This window comes from Dendropsophus ebraccatus, chromosome 2 (assembly GCF_027789765.1).
Source record: "Dendropsophus ebraccatus isolate aDenEbr1 chromosome 2, aDenEbr1.pat, whole genome shotgun sequence".
NCBI lineage: Eukaryota > Metazoa > Chordata > Amphibia > Anura > Hylidae > Dendropsophus > Dendropsophus ebraccatus.
In genome coordinates, this window is record NC_091455.1 from 148033346 (window position 1) to 148055913 (window position 22568).

General features: G+C 41.8%; 1 protein-coding gene across 2 annotated transcripts in view; it reads right to left on the bottom strand.

Annotated features, from left to right (window-relative positions):
• The window catches only part of ITPRID1 (ITPR interacting domain containing 1), a 116978-nt gene that overhangs the window by 30609 nt on the left and 63801 nt on the right, over positions 1–22568 (bottom strand). For both annotated transcript variants that reach the window (XM_069958470.1, XM_069958469.1), the window contains 4 exons: positions 21750–21830; positions 19382–19584; positions 16868–17412; positions 6451–6505 (listed from right to left, as the gene is read on the bottom strand). In XM_069958470.1, the coding sequence (XP_069814571.1) occupies positions 6451–6505; positions 16868–17412; positions 19382–19584; positions 21750–21830 (884 nt within the window). The remainder of the gene's footprint in view (positions 1–6450; positions 6506–16867; positions 17413–19381; positions 19585–21749; positions 21831–22568) is intronic.

Here is a 22568-nt window from a genome sequence, read left to right on the forward strand (position 1 = left end):
ACCCCCCCTTCTCCACACACTATCTCCGCTAACCCCCCCTCCTCCACACACTATCCCCCTGACCCTCCCTCCTCCACACACTATCCCCCTAACCCCCCTCCTCCACACACTATCCCCCCTAACCCCCCTCCTCCACACACTGTCCCCCCTAACCCCCCCTCCTCCACACACTATCCACCCTAACCCCCCCTCCTCCACACACTATCTCCGCTAACCCCCCCTCCTCCACACACTATCCCCCTGACCCCCCCTCCTGCACACACTATCCCCCTAACCCCCCTCCTCCACACACTATCCCCCTAACCCCCCCTCCTCCACACACTATCCCCCCTAACCCCCCTCCTCCACACACTGTCCCCCCTAACCCCCCCTCCTCCACACACTGTCCCCCCTAACCCCCCCTCCTCCACACACTATCCCCCTAACCCCCCCTCCTCCACACACTATCTCTGCTAACCCCCCCTCCTCCACACACTATCCCCCTGACCCTCCCTCCTCCACACACTATCCCCCTGACCCCCCCCTCCTCCACACACTATCCCCCCTAACCCCCCTCCTCCACACACTATCCCACTAACCCACCCTCCTCCACACACTATCCCCCTAACCCACCCTCCTCCACACACTATCCCCCCTAACCCCCCCTCCTCCACACACTATCCCCCTGACCCCCTTCTCCACACACTATCCCCCCTAACCCCCCTCCTCCACACACTGTCCCCCCTAACCCCCCCTCCTCCACACACTATCCCCCTGACCCCCTTCTCCACACACTATCCCCCCTAACCCCCCCTCCTCCACACACTATCCCCCCTGCCCCCCTTCTCCACACACAATCCCCCGGACCCCCCCACCCCCTCCTCCACACACTATCCCTCTACCCCCCCCCCCCCTTCCTAGTAGAGCTCTTGTGGTATGCATTTTTCATTTTTGGTTTCAGGCAGATTGATAAACCTGGGCCACTGTGTCTAGCTTCAATAGTAGTATGTGGTCAGATGAAGCCAGGAGCCAAAGAATTATTGCTGATTAGGCGTAACCAAGAAGGTCTTCAGTATACACTACCGTTCAAAAGTTTGGGGTCACATTGAAATGTCCCTATTTTTGAAGTAAAAGCACTGTACTTTTCAATGAAGATAACTTTAAACTAGTCCTAACTTTAAACAAATACACTCTATACATTGCTAATGTGGTAAATGACTATTCTAGCTGCAAATGTCTGGTTTTTGGTGCAATATCTACATAGGTGTATAGAGGCCCATTTCCAGCAACTATCGCTCCAGTGTTCTAATGGTACAATGTGTTTGCTCATTGGCTCAGAAGGCTAATTGATGATTAGAAAACCCTTGTGCAATCATGTTCACACATCTGAAAACAGTCTAGATCGTTACAGAAGTTACAAAACTGACCTTCCTTTGAGCAGATTGTGTTTCTGGAGCATCACATTTGTGGGGTCAATTAAACGCTCAAAATGACCAGAAAAAGAGAACTTTCATCTGAAACTCGACAGTCTATTCTTGTTCTTAGAAATGAAGGCTATTCCATGCGAGAAATTGCTAAGAAATATTGAAGATTTCCTACAACGGTGTGTACTACTCCCTTTAGAGAACAGCACAAACAGGCTCTAACCAGAGTAGAAAAAGAAGTGGAAGGCCGCGTTGCACAACTAAGCAAGAAGATAAGCACATTAGAGTCTCTAGTTTGAGAAACAGACGCCTCACAGGTCCCCAACTGGCATCTTCATTAAACAGTACCCGCAAAACACCGGCTTCGGGATTTTGGCCTTTAGGGCAGAGTGGCAAAGAAAACGCCATATCTGAGACTGGCCAATAAAAGAAAAGGATTAAGATGGGCAAAAGAACACAGACATTGGACAGAGGAAGACTGGAAAAAAGTGTTGTGGACGGATGAATCCAAGTTTGAGGTGTTTGGATCACAAAGAAGAACGTTTGTGAGACGCAGAACAAATGAAAAGATGCTGGAAGAATGCCTGACGCTATCTGTTAAGCATGGTGGAGGTAATGTGATGGTCTGGGGTTACTTTGGTGCTGGTAAGGTGGGAGATTTGTACAGGGTAAAAAGGGATTCTGAATAAGGAAGGCTATCACTCAATTTTGCAATGCCATGCCATACCCAATGGACAGCGCTTGATTGGAGCCAATTTCATCCTACAACAGGACAATGAGCCTAAACACACCTCCAAATTGTGCAAGAACTATTTACAGCAGAAGCAGGCAGCTGGTATTCTATCAGTAATGGAGTGGCCAGCGCAGTCACCAGATCTGAACCCCATTGAGCTGTTGTGGGAGCAGCTTGACCGTATGGTACGCCAGAAGTGCCCATCCAACCAATCCAACTTGTGGGAGCTGCTTCTAGAAGCGTGGGGTGCAATTTCTCCAGCTTACCTCAACAGATTAATAGCTAGAATGCCAAAGGTGTGCAATACTGTAATTGCTGCAAAAGGAGGATTCTTTGCCGAAAGCAAAGTTTGATGTAAAAACAATGTTATTTCAAATACAAATCATTATTTCTAACCTTGTCAATGTCTTGACTCTATTTTCTATTCATTTCACAATCTATTGTGGTGAATAAGTGTGACTTTTCATGGAAAACACAAAATTGTTTGGGTGACCCCAAACTTTTGAACAGTAGTGTATATTCCTAGAAACAGAGCCGTATTGAGAAACAGTCAATTACAGCCCATAAGGGCATAATAAAGTAGCACAGAACAGAAAATAGGTAAAAGGTAGAAGGCCATTAAAGGTCATTAAAATCCCTGGGCTGATGACACCTGTCCAGGTCCTGGTCCAGGTGTTATACACACCCAGTATCAGGCACAAGCAGAGAAGTATTTTTAGTTTCAGACATCAGAATAGAACATGTATAAAAAGATTAGTGGGTTTATATAGATGATATATACTTATCTTCCTGCAGAAATAGTCTGTCATAAAAGGTTTTACAAGTTACTTCTTCTGTACTAACCATTGTAGTATGAGGGAAGTTATGGTGAAGTTAAGGTTCTTTTTTAATACCTCATGGCTGTGCCTTTTTTCCTTGCATTATTATACTTGTGACTTTATAACTTGCCTTTATACAGTGTATTATACTGTACATTTTTCTGTGGTATACTGCTATCCAGGCTTACATCTGGTTGTCATAGTACTCATGTCCTCCTGCGTCATCCTGGAGCCACAGGCTATGGGCGTCAGTTCTTCATACTGTTCCAGTGGGTGGCAACCAAGTTTATTTAGAAGGCAATACGCATGATTTTAGAAAGAAACTACTGTGGTGATGATAGCTTTATTTAAGATGGGATTGCCTTGATGAAACAACCCGCTTAAGCAATTCTTTCAAAATGTTACCTTTAAGAGGTCATAAAATTGCCATGTTTACTGCTGCATTTATACTGGAAACAGATCTTAAGATTACAAGTAAATTGGGAGGTAAAACATGTTATTTGCTCTCCACCTCATCCATCATTATAAGGTAAATACCCCTGCCCCAACCTAAACAAGAACTGTAACACTTGTTACAGAAAAGTTTTGTCTCCCATGACAGAGAAAAACTACATTGCACAAAGGCTTTTAAAGGTTATGAGTGAGCCATGAAAACAAACCAAAAATACATAATATCCCAAATAAATAACAAATGTTATTGTTATTTACGTCATGAATAATAACATTTGACAAGCATGTCAAAGGTTATTGAGCACACTGCCTCACTGCTGAGACAATGGCTTATTCCAACCAATGTAAGTCTATGAGGCTACGTTGTCGGAATTTGTGGCCAGCTGGGAAATGGATTACCCTACTGCTGTGCTCACCCCCCAACTATATCTCCTAATCACAGCAGCTCTCAGCAGTAAGAGAGACCCATTGTGATCAATAACATTTGACATGCCTGATAATACTTTAAAAGTTATTTTTCATTACAGTGACTAACAATTAAGATGCTGTCTAGTTTTGGTTGGTCAATATTTTACAATATTTTTAAAAGTTTTGACATCTTTATTATTTCTTCGGTTTCATATCAGTCGCATTATATTGATCCTAATCTCTTAAGGACAAAGCATGATTTGAAGCTTGTAGAAGTTATTTATGCTTTTTGGAAGATGCAAAATCATTTTAGTTTTACTTTTTTTTTAAATTATTATTAAGGAAAGATGAAAAAAAAATTCGCTTTTGATGTATTTTTGAGATTTGTTTTTACTATGTTCACTGTTTATATGTTTATTTTGTGGAATTATACAATTATAGACTTGTCAAATCTATGCCAAGTGCAGTTTTAGGCCACGTTCACATAATGTTTATTTTCAATTAGTCACGGCTGCTGTTGCAATTTGATTAATTCGAAATATGCATTGCGCTGAAATCAATGGAATCCTGGACGGACACATAGTATACACTCTGGCCAGGTTCCCTAGTGGCCGCAAGAAAACTGACATGACAGAACTGTCAGTTTAGACAATGGAAAGTGCGGCTCTGGCTGCACTTTCCATTGTGTGCAACGGTGAATTGGGATGCGTGCACACACGGGTGCGGCCAGATCCCAATTCAACATAAATGAAGTTTATCTGGCCGGTACTGTAGTCACAGTCACGGGTCACAGAATGTCCAGTGTCTTACGCTGTGTGAACCCAGCCTTAATGTTAAACACATATATACATATTTATATAATGTTAAACAGATAAACACATATTTGTATAATTAAATGTTTTTTTTTTCCCGATCATTAAAACGGACCGCCGGAGGTCTCTCACCTTCCTCCGTGCGGTCCGATCGGCGATCTGTTCACTGAGCCTGCACAGGCAGGCTCAATGAGCAGAGCACCGATAACACTGATCAATGCTATGCCTATGGAATAGCAATGATCAGTGTATAAAATGAAATTAATGTATGTACTAAAGGGACTTAAAATGTATAAAAAAAAGTTAAAATCACTAACACACTACCCCAAAACCCCTCCCCCAATAAAAGCTTAAATCACACCCCCTTTCCCATTATATAAATAAAACATATAAAAATAAATAAATAAACATATAATATACCGTAGCGTGCGTAATTGTCTGATCTATTAAAATATAGCAAGCGTCATTGCGAATGGTGAACAGCGTTCACGAGAAGAAGGAAAAAAGTGTGCGGATTACAGAATTTATGTTACATTATATATAAAAAAATAATTATAAAAAGTGATCAAAACATCCAATCTTTACAAATATGGTATTAATAAAAACTAGAGATCATTGCGGAAAAAATTATACCCCATACAGCCCCATAGGTGAAAAAATAAAACCGTTATAAGCGTCAAAAGAGGCCCATTTTATTAATAATTAATTGCCCAAAAAAAGGATTAAAAAAAATATATAACATTAGAGAATCTGTGTAACCTGCATATAGTTGTGTTCGGACTGACCTATAGAATAATGGTATCATGTCGCTTTTACCATATAGTGCATTACGTAGACACAGGAACCCCCCAAATGTTACCATATTGCATTCTTTTTTACGATTTCACCTATTTATATCTTCATAAATAATATATTTGGGATTCCGTCATACATGTTATAGTAAAATGAAAGACGCCATTACAAAGTACAACTATTCCTGTAACAAACAAGCACTTACATGGCCTGTAGATAGAAAACTGAAAGTGCTAGAGCTCTTAGAAGGGGAGGAGAGAAAAACAAGAGCGCAAAGATCTTCAAATGCGTGCCTCCTGTCTTGGAAGATCTTAAGCCTGCTTGTTGTTTATATTGTGACTAGTAATGAACAAACTTTCCAAATGCTCGGGTTAGTCTGAACCGAAATGCTCAGCATTTGACTCCCACCTGCTGAAGAATGCAGCTATGTCCATGTTTTCCAGGATTCACTAGGACTGCATCTAACTTCTTCAGCCACGGGAAATGTTTGGCAACTTTGATCATCACTACATTGTGGCAGTCTACAGAAAATACCAAAGGGCCCCACAGCTTGTGTCTGGCAGTATCCATCACAGCAACAGCTCACAGACTGGCTGACATGTAGTTGTTAGTACTGTATCTGTTCTAGCTGCAGCAAAATAACAGAACACACAACTCAAATGCTGCAAATCTATATGGGTGAAGCCACAAGAGGCAAAATTGTGCTGCCATTGGCTACTGTATCTCAGATACAGATAGATAGATAGATAGATAGATAGATAGATAGATAGATAGAGATAGATAGAGATAGATGTTACATAGATAGACAGATTCTGCTACTGCATCAAGCTTGAGCTTAAAGCGATTGCACCCACAATCTACCCCCCCCCCCAACCACTTAGATTGTCGAATAGCTGCTTTCAATTCAAGATCTCTCTCTTGATATTTACACCATTTGTCTCTTGATGTCTGCCTACCTTAGAATTTTGGGCATCTTATTGCAGACTACTTTTTATTTGTCTGTTCAATTTAAATATAAAAAAAAATGTACTGACCAGATATGCTGTCCTGATTTACTGTCCTAGGGCAATCTTCTTCAAAACTCAGTACCTACAATACACAAAAGTGGTTTAGATCAATCATATTTTTTCTTTGTGTGTTTAAGTTAAAAATCTTAAGATCATTTCCATCTGAAAATGTATTTAAAGGGGTATTTCCTTAAATAATATAGTTATTCTTGTAAGATTTTTATACACCCACACCCACACCCACACACCCACCCACACACACACTCTCTCTATACATCTACATTATAGCTATATATACACCACTGAGACCATTGCTTTTAGAGCAGAGCGGTGGTCAGTAACCTAGACAATGAGTTATTTACAATGAAAGGGAAAGTGCAGCATATCAGGAGAAGGAGACATAATTGGTAAATCAATGATAAATTATAACTATAATTGAAATGGGAATACACCTTAAGGCTATGTTCACACTGCGTATGAATCCCTCCGTAGTGCGAACCGCGAATATACGCACGTAGTTTTTAAGGTTGATGCATTCGCTTTAAAGCATACGATATACGCCCGCACAGTGCACACTACGTATGAGTTTATGGCCGGATCGTATACGGTGCCGTTAAAAATGAACAAGACCATTGTTTGAGGACGGAAATGTTGAAACTCACGGCCGTGGATTTCCATGCGGTCCCGTACGAAGTTCTTATTTCAGCCAAATTGAACTTGATTTTTCGATCCAAAAGGTTCTATGTGGTTTACGGGGCTGGGCGAAGATTTCCAAGTAAATGACCTGCCTCAGATCGCTTCGAAACAAGCTAGGGAAGCATAACTGTACTAAGGGCGTATGTTCGCGGTTCGTACGCATCCGGCCACATGTCTATTTTTCCCACGCCCATAGTTTCAGCCGCACATGTACGATCTACGATATACGATCTACGGACGGATTCATAGGCAGTGTGAATATAGCCTTAGGGTACGTTCACACTTACCGGATTCACAGCTGGTTTTCTGCTACGGATCTGCAGCAGATCCGCAGCAGATTTCATTTAAATAACTGAACACAGCATCAAATCTGCACCATCAAATCTGCTGCGGATCTGCTGCAGATCTGCTGCGGATCCTGTAGGTGTGAACGCACCCGGGGGCTGCGTTCACACTACGTATATTTCAGTCGGTATATTTCAGTCAGTATTGAAACCAAAACCAGGAGTGGATTAAAAACACAGGCTCTGTCCACACAATGATGAAATTGAGTGGATGGCCACCATATAACAGTAAATAACTGCCATTATTTCAATATAACAGCCGTTGTTTTAAAATAACAGCAAATATTTGCCATTAAATGGCGGCCATCCACTTAATTTCAACATTGTGTGAACAGATCCTTTCTGTGTTTTTAATCCACTCCTGGTTTTGGTTGCAATACTGACTGAAATATACATATACTGACTGAAATAAACGTTGTGTGAACGCAGCCTTATAAGGCTGGGTTCAAACACAGTATATTTCAGGCAGTATTTGGTCCTCATGTCAGGTACTCATTGCAACCAAAACCAGGAGTGGATTGAAAACACAGACAGGCTGTGTTCACACAATGTTGAAATTGAGTGGATGGCCACCATACTGTATAACGGTTAAATAACTGCCATTATTTCAAAACAACAGCTGTTGTTTTAAAATAACAGCAAATATTTGCCATTAAATGGCGGTCATCCACTCAATTTCAACATTATGTGATCATAGCCTTTCTGTGTTTTCAATCCTCTTCTGGTTTTGGAGGACCTGACATGAGGACCAAATACTGCCTGAAATATACTGTATGTGAACCCAGCCTAAAGCATTCTAATACATTAATATCCACTTTATGCTTAAACAGCACAGATCTATTCCTTATGTCCTGTAATGGACATTGCTTGGTTCCCTCTGTAAGCTTGAGTGGAGATGGTGACTCTTATTTCTAGACCCAACTTTTCATGTAACGTGGGCAGTCAGTCACTTGAGGAATCAAAGAAAATGTATAGTTGGCCACTGTCTTCCCTGTTGAGGTGATTAGCTAATTATTAGGTTGGCTTTATTTAAAGGGGAATTATCAGCAGGTTAGACAAATCTAACCATCTAACCGCTTTATAGCACTGGGGACGCTGAGGAGGAATGTATGCTCTTGAACAGGTGTAAATTTTTTCCTGGTCTCCACCTTTTTCTAGGTGTAAACTTTGATAAATGAGGCTGGGAGGAGGCCGTGCATGCTTCTTGCCTTTAGCACCACCCAGCCCGCCCATTAGGCAAGCGGGGGTTATGGCAGGCATACGCCAGGGAGAAGGCCACAATCTGCACCTTCTCCATGGTGTATGTTTGAGGTGCATTAATGATAGATCTCTCTTTTCTGTAGAGCATGCCATCTGTATCCCTGGCGCCTGATTTATCATGATGAATGGCACATGGCACATGGCACATATCTACACCTCCTTCCAAGCAGGGGTAGATCTGCTGCGCAATGCTTGCACCAACCATCTAATAAGAGGCGTGCACCTCTTTGTTAATCCAGTTGGGAAAAGTGGGCAAAGCTTTATCTAGACTAGCATACTAATATTAGTCTTGTCTTGTTAAACGTTCCCCAATTATATACAGGTTCTAACTCAGTAATATTGCTGTTTATATGGGTTTACTAGTAAATCAAGTTAAAATTCATTTTCATTTTGCTCTTCCTTTTAAACTGTTCTCAGATAGAAGATAGAAAGTGAGTCATTGATATTTCTTTGTTTAGTCAGCGAAGATGTAATCCAATTTATGATACCTGTGGTAAGGTAAAACAAATATTACATCATGTGGTTGAGCGTTAATAGTTAACCTTGTGTATGTCACATGATATCATTCTATTATTCTTCATGAATTACCTTTTCAAAGAAGCTTTCTTATGTAAACATCCTTGTTGCCTCTTCTTCTATATTCTAATGCCAAAGTATCTATAGTGGCAGGGAAAGTCTATACTATGATACAGACTACATGTTGTAAACCAGTTTATGTTCTGCTAATAGGGAAGCTGCAAAGATTTTTACATTACCTCAGCTGGCCTGCAGGATAGACTTTCAACTTTATAGGAAATGTGTCAACAAGTTTTTATGATTTTATGTTTTTGTGATATGTTTACACATTTTTTTAATAACCATATTTTGAAATTATACTGAAATATTGTTGTTTTTACTCTAGCCACTAGGTCTAACAATAAGCTGAAACTTATTACTATTTATACACTTATTATACAAAATTATTTTGCATTGGGAATATAGCCTTACAATGAAAGGTGACAGAAGTATGGCAAGATCAGAGCATTCACGATAGGTGGTGGTCACAACTCCCCTTTTCCTCTCCATACACAATGAACCATGTGGTTTGCACAACATTTTGTGACTTTTTACTGATCTCTGCTACATTCACTAAGTGGGTGGCAGATAATGTAAACTATTGAGCTCTCCTGTAAGCTCTGCCATATGTTAAGAAAATCCAAGGCACAAGCCTCAGATACTGGAGCACCAATTTTGAACTACATCTGTGTCTTCAGTAGGATGCTGGTAAAATAAGGAGTCAGAAATGATTGTATAGCTGATTCATCAGTCATAAGTCGTCGCTGAAAGAAGTTCAGTTGGACTACATTTTATAAGTAAATTTAATATAAAATGATAAGTGGCAATAGGAACTAGTAGCATTGGTTCTCCAGTTTTGGGGCTGGCTGTGCATTACGCTTCCTTACATTTTTTGCATTTGATATAGAAGACATTTTTGTTTATGTTTTTAGGAGAATCCCTTTTAGGTTTGACATACAAGGTGAATAGATCAATGAATTAGTAATGCAATCCTGTATAGTTTCATGAAGTAATTAATGCAGAAAATTAATGAGAATGTAAGACACCAGAATTAGGCTAAACTGTGAATTACATGTTTGTCATTTGTTTAAGCTGAGTGAGTTTGTCAGCTGCAAGTAATGCAAATATAAAGCCACTAGGTCATCTAATTTTACTTGGCTATATAAGCACATAGCTGCAAGCACTTGCTGACACCTCGGGTTTAAAAAAGTGAAAACTACAGATGGAAAGTACAAGCTAAATGAACAAACTTAACAAAAAAAATAAATAAATAAAGAACACATCAAACAATAGAAAAATACAATTTTGGGTTTTTGAAATGATGAAGAATGATAAAAGAACTGCAGTACCTTATAGATTATCTTTAAAAAGCATACCCCTCTTTAATAAAATCAAAAGGACATGTCACTGGGCCATGTCCCAGCAGTCATACCCTCAATGATTAGACACTTATCGTGGATAGGAGATAAGTTCCAATTTTGAGATAATCCCTTTAAGAAATCACATTGATACGCTGCAGTTTACAAGATAGCCTGATTTAGATCACTGTATTGTGTGTTAAGATGCCAAAGTTGATGTGCATGAGTCTTAAAGAGCAAGTTATTTCATACAGACATGTTAACTGTTTTGATTGGCCGTGGTCTTGCTGACACCTTCATGATCACTAGAAATTGCCAGGAGATGCGAGGCAGTGTGCTTCACTTCTATGTTGGTGCACAATCTATCTCATTGCAGGAGATGGGCTTTATGGGCTTATAATAGAGCATATATCCTGTACTGATTGACAGCAAATGCTGAGGGAAGCAGACTGCTGCACACTTCTCCTGGCTATGTGTAGAAATCGGAGCGGATCTCAGCGCTAGGAAACTAACTGATCAAAAGTTTTTGACACATCTGTATGACATGTGAAATGTCTTTACAAATGACAGTCATAGAAGAGGAAAATGGAACTAGAAAGTGGACGGCACCTCAAGGATTTTGTAGAAAAGTTATAACAATACTTTATTAAACACAACCAAAAACAAAAACTACACAGAGCCTTGTAAGGTTCAATGTGTACCACATGACCTTTTAGAAAAATAATATTACCAGGGAGCCCAAATCAAACAATGCCACAGATTATATCAAATCAAATAAAGAGTTTGTGTAAATCAAAGCTGACAAGCAGCAAGCAAAAGTGCAAGTGCTATAAAACAAAAATAAAGTGACCAGTGCAATAAATATAGGGGAAAAAAAAAGAATATAGAGAAGATATATGTAGGCCCTGATGGACGGAACGCATCCTGGGAGCCACTGTCATGTTATATACCCTATACATTGCTAAAGGCCATACAAACAGGCCATACATACATTTGTATTCTATTTATATATCATATATTTAGATATATTACACTTTATTGTTGTTTTAGAGCACTTGCACTTGCACCTGCTTGTCGGCTTTAATTTACACAAACTATTTGATTTGAGACCATCTGTGGCATTGATTGATTTGGGCTCCCTGGTAATATTATTTTTCTAGGAGGTTATATGGTACACATTGAACCTTACAAGGCTCCGTGTCGTTTTTGTCTTGTGTTTTTAAATGTTTTTATATTGTCTGTTTGTTTTTTTGGTTGCATTTAATAAAGTATTGTTGCAACTTTTCTACATAATCCTTTGAGGTGCAGTCCCCTTTCTAGTTCCCTTTTCCTCTTCTTCTATGACTTGTTTATTTTGGATCTAGGGGCTAGCACTTGAGTATTAGCATTATTTGTGGATTGGTGGTGTCCGCTTTGGTGATTTCTCAGCTTTACAAATGACAGTAACGCTTTGAATATAAGTACTGTTTCTATATTGATGTAGCTTGGGCTCCCAGGATTAACCCCTTGCCTCCGCAGCCTGTTTTGGCCTTAATGACCAGGCTCATTTTTCAAAATCTGACCTGTCTCACTTTATGCTCTTATAGCTCAGTGATGCTTTAACGTATGCTAGCGATTCTGAGATTGTTTTTTTGTCACATATGGCACTTTATATTAGTGGCAAAATTTGGTCACTACTTTGTGTGTTTTTTGTGAAAAACATCAAAATATCATGAAAAATTTGAAAATTTTGCATTTTATGAACTTCTGAAATTCTCTGCTTCTAAAAAAGGAAGTCATAGCACATAAATTAGTTACTAAATCACATTACCAATATGTCCTCTTTATTCTGGCATAATTTGGGAAACATATTTTACTTTTTTAGGCTGTTATGGGACTTAGAAATTTATTAGCAAATTATCACATTTTGTGAAAGTTTCCAAAACTGATTTTTTTTTAGGGACCAGTTCTTTTTTTAAGTTGATTTAGGAGGCTTGTATGCTGTAAAACCCCATAAGTGACCCCATTTTGGAAACTAGACACCTTAAAGAATTAATCTAGGGGTATAATGAGCATTTTAACCCTACAGGGGCTGGAGGAAAGTATTCACAATTAGGCCTTAAAGAAATCGAAAATTTTAATTTTCCAATAATATATATGTTTAGATTAAAGTTTCTCCTTTCCAAAAGGAACATGAGAGAATCTGCACCCCACAATTTGTAACACAGGTTCTCTTGAGTACAACGGTACCTCATATGTGGGCGTAAACCACTGTATGGGCACACAGCGGGGCTCAGAAGGGAAGGAGCGCCAATTAGCATTTTCAGTTCAGATTTTGCTGAAGAAGTTTCTGAGCGCCAGGTGCGTTTGTAGTGCCCCTGTAGTGTCCGCAGAAGAGAACCCCCCCATAAGTCACCCCATTTTGGAAAGTGCACCCCTCAAAGAATTCATCTTGGGGTGTGGTGACCATTTTGACCCCACAGGTATTAGAGGAAAGTATTTAAAATTAGACAGTAAAAATGAAAAACTCTAATTTTTCCAATAATATGTTCGTTTAGTTTAAAATTTCTTAATTTCACAAGCAACATGAGAGAATCCGCACCCCAAAATTTGTAACGCAGGTTCTCCTGAGTACAACGGTACCCCATATGGGGGCATAAACCACTGTATGGGCACACAGGAGGGCTCAGAAGGAAGGGAGCGCCAATTAGCATTTTCAGTTCAGATTTTGCTGAAGAAGTTTCTGAGCCCCAGGTGCGTTTGCAGTGTCCCTGTAGTGTCCGCAGAAGAGAACCCCCCCATAAGTCACCCCATTTTGGAAATTGCACCCCTCAAAGAATTCATCTTGGGGTGTGGTGACCATTTTGACCCCACAGGTATTAGAGGAAAGTATTCAAAATAAGACAGTAAAATTGAAAAACTTGAATTTTTCCAATAATATGTTTGTTTAGTTTGAAATTTCTCAATTTCACTAGGAACAGGGGAGAAGCTGCATGCCCAAATCTGTAACGCAGGTTCCCCTGAGTAGAACGGTACCCCATATGTGGGCATAAACCACTGTATGGGCACCCAGCCGGGCTCAGAAGGGAAGGAGCGCCAATTAGCATTTTCAGTGCAGATTTTTCCGAAGAAGTTTCTGAGCGCCAGGTGCGTTTGCTGAGCCCCTGTAGTGTCCGCAGAAGAGAACCCCCCCAAAAGTCACCCCATTTAGGAAAGTACACCCCTCAAAGAATTCATCTTGGGGTGCAGTGAGCGGTTTGACCGCACAGGTATTAGAGGAAAGTATTCAACATAAGACAGTAAAAATGAAAAACTCGAATTTTTCCAATATATGTTCGTTTAGTTTAAAATTTCTCAATTTCACGAGGAATGGGAGAAAAAATGTACCCCAAAATCTGTAACGCAGGTTCTCCTGAGTACAACGGTACCCCATATGTGGGCATAAACCACTGTATGGGCACACAGCAGGGCTCTGAAGGAAGGGAGCGCCAATTTGCTGGAGCAAAACCGCAGCTAGTAATGGTTATTAGAATAGCGCAGTTACTAAAATACAAAAAAAAAATGAGATTACAGGTAATGTGGGGTGGTTACGGATAATCTGCGGTGGTTACGGGCAACCTGAGGTGGTTACAGGTAATCTGGGGTGGTTACGGACAACGTGGGGTGGTTACGGGCAACGTGGGGTGGTTACGGATAAACTGAAGTGCTTATAGGTAATCTGGGATGGGAACCTGTAACGTGCGGTGGTCGGGGGCAACGTGCGGTGGTCGGGGGCAACGTGCGGTGGTCGGGGGCAACGTGCGGTGGTCGGAGGCAACGTGCGGTGGTCGGGGGCAACGTGCGGTGGTCGGGGGCAACGTGTGGTGGTCGGGGGCAACGTGCGGTGGTCAGAGGCAACGTGCGGTGGTCAGAGGCAATCTGGGGGGAATTACATGTGATTAGGGGCAACCTGGGGGGGTTACAGACAATCTGCGGTGGTTACGGGCAACATGGGGTGGTTACAGACAATCTGGGGTGGTTACGGATAAACGGAAGTGCTTATAGGAAATCAGGGGTGGGTACATGTAATTTTGGGTGGTTACGGCAATCTGGAGGGGGTCACTGGCAACGTGTGTGAGTTAGAGGCAACATGCAGTGGTTACAGGCAACGTGCGGTGGTTATGGGCAACGTGCGGTGGTTAGTGGCAACATGCGGTGGTTAGTGGCAACGTGCGGTGGTTATGGGCAACGTGCGGTGGTTAGTGGCAACGTGCGGTGGTTAGTGGCAACGTGCGGTGGTCAGAGGCAACGTGCGGTGGTCAGAGGCAACGTGCGGTGGTCAGAGGCAACGTGCGGTGGTCAGAGGCAACGTGCGGTGGTCAGAGGCAATCTGGGGGGAATTACATGTGATTAGGGGCAACCTGGGGGGGTTACAGACAATCGGCGGTGGTTACGGGCAACATGGAGTGGTTACAGACAATCTGGGGTGGTTACGGATAAACGGAAGTGCTTATAGGTAATCAGGGGTGGGTACATGTAATTTTGGGTGGTTACGGCAATCTGGAGGGGGTCACTGGCAACGTGTGTGAGTTAGAGGCAACGTGCAGTGGTTACAGGCAACGTGCGGTGGTTATGGGCAACGTGCGGTGGTTAGTGGCAATGTGCGGTGGTTAGTGGCAACGTGCGGTGGTTATGGGCAACGTGCGGGGGTTAGTGGCAACGTGCGGTGGTTAGTGGCAACGTGCGGTGGTTATGGGCAACGTGCGGTGGTTAGTGGCAACGTGCGGTGGTTAGTGGCAACGTGCGGTGGTTAGTGGCAACGTGCGGTGGTTAGTGGCAACGTGCGGTGGTTATGGGCAATGTGCGGTGGTTATGGGCAATGTGCGGTGGTTATGGGCAACGTGCGGTGGTTAGGGGTAATCTGGGAGTAAACTGCAATTATTACTATAATAAAAAGTGTGTGTTTTATTTTTTTGTATGTTTTTCACTTTTTGTACTTTATACATTAATTATCACTGTATTACTATGGTTACTGTGATATTTTCTATCACAGTAATCATAGTTCAGTGACAGAGACCAAATTGGTCTCTGTCACTTTAAATTTTCAGAGCTAACTGCTTCTGGAGCGCATGCGCACTTCAGAATCAGCCTGGACGTCGAGGAGGACGGAGCTCCGTGGATCAGGTAACGTATGTGGGGAAGGGGGGTTGACTGGGGGACGGGGGTGACTGGGGGGGTGGGGGGCGACTTGGGGGGGGGGCACAGTGACACTTTTTATCCCCTGTCACCAATGATTTATGGTGACAGGGGATAAAAAGTGCCGGCAGCACTGGGAACAGGCGATCGGCGGTATATAGTATATACCGCCGATCGCCTGCTCCGGGACCACACGGGGGGGTCCCCGATCACTGCCCCATGCTCTCCGCTACCTCCGGTGGCGGAGACCATGGGGCTTTGATCATTATTTTATATCCATCCCTGCGAACAAACATCGCAGGGATGGGGGCGGCCATCTTGGATCTGATGGCCGCCCGGGTACGGGGATCTGGGGTCTGATCGGGGGGCTGATCTGGGGTCTGAGGGGACATTTTTCATCTCCCCCCACCGTGGATTCACGGTGGGGGGAGATGAAAGCTATCGGCGGCGCCGGTAATGCCCGGTACCGGCGGATCGCCGCTAAAGAGGTAGTAGCGGCGATCCGCCGGTATCGGAGGACGAGGGGAGGTGGGCCGGGGGACACACTGTTAGTGGCGGTGGGGGGAGGCAGCGTTCTGCAGCCTCCCCCCGCCGCCCGATCGGCGGGGGACACTGAATCTCCCCATAGACGCTGCGGTCGCATTGACCGCGGCGTTTATGGGGTTAACTGCCCGGGGGGGAGCGCGGCTCCCCTCCGGGCAGTGGCAGCAGGAGGATGCTGTGTGACACAGCCTCCTCCTGCTGCCCGATCTCACCCAGGGACAGAGGGGGGAGGCAGGGAAAGCATGACGTCCAGGGACGTCATGATGCATTCTGCCACTGCTTTTCATGACGTCCCTGGACGTCATATTGGGGGAAGGGGTTAATTTCTCTGAAGTGCCCTAGACACCTCAGTCCAATACTGGGTTTTCTTCCATCTGGAGGTGTGCTAATTTGCACACTCTTCTCAATGGAGTAAGTCTCCATAATCCAGTAGGTTTTCCTCAATGAGGACCTAAACTCCCCAGTGTTATGCTAAAGTGGATGAAAAAAGGAGCCTGAATATTATCATCAACTTGCATATTGTGCTGAACTTACCTCTTCCATTTCAAATGACTCTGGATCTGGAGACTGAAGTCTTTGTTGAACAGTTTTTTTCAATGTTTTGGAAAGCACTTTGGAACCCTTAAGAGTTCTGATTTTGACGGCCATGTCACTATGACTGCATTGTTTCGGTACAGAAAGTGAACTGGCTTCAGCTTGTTGCCCATCAGATGGTGTGTTTTCATAGCCCTCAGCTGACAAAGTTACCAAATGGCTGTCGTCAATACTATGTTTCCGCTTTCTGAAGACATTTAAGCTACTGGAATCTTTTAATGGCCCTGGAGGCTCTTGGTCTTCCTTAGGTATTTCTGTTTCTGCTTTAATGATAGTTGGGCTTATGTTCTCATCCACTATTTTCACTTGCTTAGAGAATTTCCAAAGAAGCTGTCGTATTCGTCTTCTCTTTTCCGGAGTAAGTGCTGATTTTCTCTCAGAACTTGAATTTTGACTGTCATTACTTTTAATAGTATGAATATTATTCAACAATGAGGAAAATGCACTTGTCACTTGTTCCAAGACTTCTAACTGGCGAAAACGGCCTAGAAGATAAGAAAATATATTTTAGTTTGGTTTAATTGTTAAAACATGAACATGTTTGGACTAGAGATGAGTGAATACGATTCGATCGAGTATTCGATCAAATATTGCGGTATTCTAAAGATTCGAATTAAATCGAATAGTGTGGCGAATACGCGGGAAACGTCTAAAATCCCTCCCATCGCAGTTGGCGCTTTTTTTAATCCAATCACCATTCAGGGAGGCTGTGAGGGACCCAAGGAGTACGCTTGCATCACGAGAACCGCGTCTACCCTTATTGGATGGCTGAACCACATGACCTCGAATCTTAAATATTTGGCTCCCGCTTCTTGACCGCAGATGCACTTTCAACCTAGCCAGTGAAAGAACTTGGAGCAGGGAGAGATAGGTTTATAGTATTATTGGTCAGGCAGGCTTACTACTGAACCCAAAAGTCCTTTAAGGGCTAAGATCCAGCAAAAAAAGTCATCTCTGAATCCAAAGCACTTCTTAGTGCTAAGACAAAGATAGCAGCAGCAACAGCAGGTGTATTTGTTCCAGTACCCTGTGTGTTCAAGTGACTCATAGTGTCCCTGGTGTAGCCCACTAAGGGCACGTTATACAGACTGTTCCAGTAGCCCACTAAGGGCACTTGATACAGACTGTTCCAGTAGCCCAGTAAAAGGCACGTGATACATACTGTTCTAGTAGCCCACTAAGGGGACGTTATACATACTGTTCCAGTAGCCCACTTAGGGCACATGATACATACTGTTCCAGTAGCCCAGTAAAGGCAAGTGATACATACTGTTCCAGTAGCCCACTAAGGGCACGTGATGCACACTGTTCCAGTAGCCCAGTAAAGGTACATTAATACATTCTGTTCCAGTAGCCCAGTAAAGGCACGTGATACATACTGTTCCAGTAGCCCAGTAAAGGCACGTGATACATACTGTTCCAGTAGCCAAGTAAAAGGCACGTTATACATACTGTTCCAGTAGCCCGCTAAGGGCACATGATACATACTGTTCCAGTAGCCCAGTAAAAGGCACGTGATACATACTGTTCCAGTAGTCCATTAAGGGCACATGATACATACTGTTCCAGTAGCCTACTAAGGGCACATTATAAATACTGTTCCAGTAGCCTACTAAGGGCACATTATACATACTGTTCCAGTAGCCCACTAAGGGCACATGATACATACTGTTCCAGTAGCCCAGTAAAGGCAAGTGATACATACTGTTCCAGTAGCCCACTAACTGTATTACAAAGGGGGCGTGTCATAGTTATCGTCCAATTATCGTTACCGCAGCTACATATATGATAAACTGCGATATTGATTTAGGCCAATATCGCCCAGCCCTATTAAGAGGTTTTGCAAATCTGAACTAACTCTAGTTTCACTCATCTCTAGCTATGCCTAGCATCTGCAGTTTATATTAAATGAGAGATTGGGGAAGCTTGTCCAATGAGAACACACTAACATTTTCTATGGAAAAATCACAAAATTCTTCAGGCACAGGTGACTGGTAGAGCAGACATAGAGAGGTGAAGCAGTGATTAGAAGTGCATGCAACTGATCTTGCAGTAAGAGCATGGCCATGCACCTAATGGGCTAGACTAGGAGCCATAGTACAAAGAGGATGGAAAGTGTGTGGGCCTGGTGGCAGGGAAGAAGAGCAACAACTGACATCTTGAGGCAGTGAGTGCCAGGACAATCCACACAGGTGCCAACTACTGGCATCATACATTCTAACAAGTAATCAATGTCCAAAGTGAAGAATTCCTTTGTTTTAAATAAAAATTAGCAAATATTGCTGAAGCACTAGGCAGGATTCCATACAAAGTTTTGCTATGGAACCCAATGTCCCGAATAATTCTAAAGAAATGGCATAGGGAAAAAACATCAGAGAGTGCCCAAAGTAAACAGGAAGGTCACTAGCTTTAATAAATATCCTCAGTTTGTTTTTCACTATATATTGTACTTACCACACAAATTAGGATTCTCAATTTCCAACCTTTTCCTCTGTGCTTCTAAAAATACTTGAGTGTTAATTCCTCTAGCTTCAGAAGGTGTCATGATGAAACGGGAAGGAATTTTATTGCAGATATCCGGTTCATCAATGCCAAATCCAAGGTCAATAAGAAGATCCACTGGGTCTGCCTCACATAGCTTCAACATTTCTGAGATGCTGTAAGAAAAAAACATGTTCATATTATACATGACATACAGTACTCTTTCTGGGTCATAGTACTAAGTCTGTAGACTTCTAATAGTAGTAGATCCTTGCATCTAGGGTCCCACATGCCCTAAACCCAATAGGCCATTATAGTGGATTACCACCTCAGCAGGCTTTAATCTACACTGTAAGGGTATGTTTACATGGGATCGATACACTGAGCATTTTCTGATATACATATGTGTGTAGAAGACCATCAGCATATTAAAGTAGCAGCAAACTTGATGAGATTTGTAGATATTGTTTCATCAGAATTTGACCTTTGATGTGGATTTTAAATGTGTAGCATCACTATTTATGTTCTGGATACACATTGCATTTATTGCAAATAAAACTTTTGTTTTGCAACAAAATTGGCAAATTTTTAAATACACATTTACTAAAGGTGCGTTCACACATACAGGATCCGCAGCAGATCCGCAACAGATTTGATGGTGCAGATTTGATGCTGTGTTCAGTTATTTAGATAAAATCTGCTAAGGATCCGCAGCAGAAAATCTGCTGCGGATCCAGTACGTGTGAATGTACCCTAAAAATGATTCTACACCACAATGAACAGTGGCAAACATCAGTAACAAAATCTGCACGATTTGGTGTGGGAAATACACTATATCTTGCCTTGCCTGTGTTGACATACCCAAATACTGACAAATTTAGTACAGAGATGTACCCAAGCTAAGTACCCCCATGTCTAGTACTAGTGTATAGGCCAATGTAGAAACATACACTGGCAGTCTAATGCCTCCTATCAGGAGGATGCACAGCTAGGTCTAGGAGGAGCTTCCCTGCTGCTTTACAGAAGTCAGCAAAGGTCACAGAAGACACAGTTGACAGCAAGATTTAACTGTACTTGACATCACTTACAAAAAATATTTTTCATTTCTTATTATATCATAGGATATATAATCAGTGTCTATCTAATTTAATATACGTTCAGTCCAAAATATTATCCCTTGTCTGATGTTTCTATGAGGCTTATGTGCCACTGTTTTCCTGCATAATTATTGAGTGCACAAAGCCAAAGAACCAAAACCTAGCACTGATTTAGGCAGCCCTATGCAGTCTACTTCATTTCATCCTACCTACTCCCCCAACGTACCCATGATTTTTGTCATTAGTGATTTCTGTTTTTAACCCATTTAATACATTTATTAATGTTTTGCCCATAGGTTATTTTCTATCTTTGACAGGCATTCGGGAGCCCTTTTGAACTCTGTCTGTGCAGTGTCCCACTATGTGCACAGCAAAAGTCAGTCAAGATTAAGTCAATATTGAGCAGCCACTGAAGAGTGCAGAGATAGTGACTTCCTGCTTTGGGTCACTATTGGTCTATAGGTCAGTGGATACAACATTACACACAGGTTGTCAGTGTTTCCTGTGGTCAAGCATTTAGCAAGTAGAAGATATAAACAAAACTCTTGCAACCAGATTCTGGCAGAAACTAGTAAAGTACTGTGTGTCTAGTGAGGCTACAAAGGATCTACAGCCTACATATTCAAGCAGCTCTGCGTTGACTTCACCCTAGCTGATCATCATTGCAGTGGATAAGTACACCATAGATTGTAGTAGGGGCAGGTGGATTGGTGCATCAAGGACTGTAGTAGCACCCCCAGTGCACCAAACCATCCAATAAACATATTAATAAGGGGTGCAGGAAAATGGTGCTCAGGGTGAAGGTAAGAAAATTACAATGTTTCTAGGGATGGTCCGAACCTGCCGACGAACCCGGACTCTCTGCAATGATTCCCGCTGTCTTCCACCTCTGTGGAGAGGGTGGATAAAGCGGGCGGACAGCCTAGAAAACTGGGATACAGTCTATGGCTGTGGCTGTATCCCGGTTTTCCAGGCGGTCCTCCCTTTTCTCGGCAGGTCGGACCATCCCTACTTGTTTCTCAATATCTTCGATCTTATAGAAACATAACAGCAGGTTAGATTCTTGTAAGTGCTAGATGTTATCACATATAAAGCAGGAAGGGCATCTGATACAGTGTCATAAACCAGCCTAATGTTTAAATGCACAAAGGGTCTTTTATTGAACACACTATTGCACAACCTTAATACTTGTCATTAGTGTTAGTAATTTAAAGAAATATTTCTAAAATTAGCAAGGAATGAACCTTGTTGGAAGACTTCGAGCAGATTTGGTGGATCCATCACTCTTTGCTGTTGAAAATGTTTCTATATAATTATGTAGAGAGCTAGAAAAGACAAATACAAATAACTTAATTCATTTTAATTATATGTCACAATGGTTCTCATGATCAAACATTTTTCTTTTTTTTCTTTTTTTAATTTACTCTTAAATTAAGCATATTATAAGGAAAAAATAGAAATAGAATGAGAAAATAAAATAAGATGTGTCTAATTCAAGTCTCAGCATCTTACGTTGGAAAACAAAATATGGTAGCATATTGTAGGTGTGAGAATAAAGGTGTTAGGTGTTAGCAAATGCTAATTATACTGTAAATGAGACAGAAGGTATCCTGCTTTATGACAGATGGTGAATCAGCTGCTAACCTTCAGGGAACACAGCTTCTTTAGCCATGACTTTCAAAATATATTTTTTCTGAAATTGTGTTCTTTTTTGCTATATGAATGACAAAGATCAAATTGCCTACAAGATCAGATACTCTTAACATGCTTCCATTAATAATTTAATGAAACTAAGGAAATAAAATGCTTTAAAAATATTTAATATTATTTATTTTTAATATATTTAATAAGTTAAAGCAAAACTGTTAAAATGTAACTTGTGTGTTTTTAATGAGCTATCTAAAGTTTCTAGTCTTTGGCCAACTACAAGGGTAAGCATTGTAATACAAGCAACATACCTGTAAATAAGCCTTTACTAACATATCCCAGCCCTTTGCTAAGTGTTTGCATGTCAAAGGAATTCCAAAGGAATCAATATCCTATTTCCTCAATTTATTCTTAGG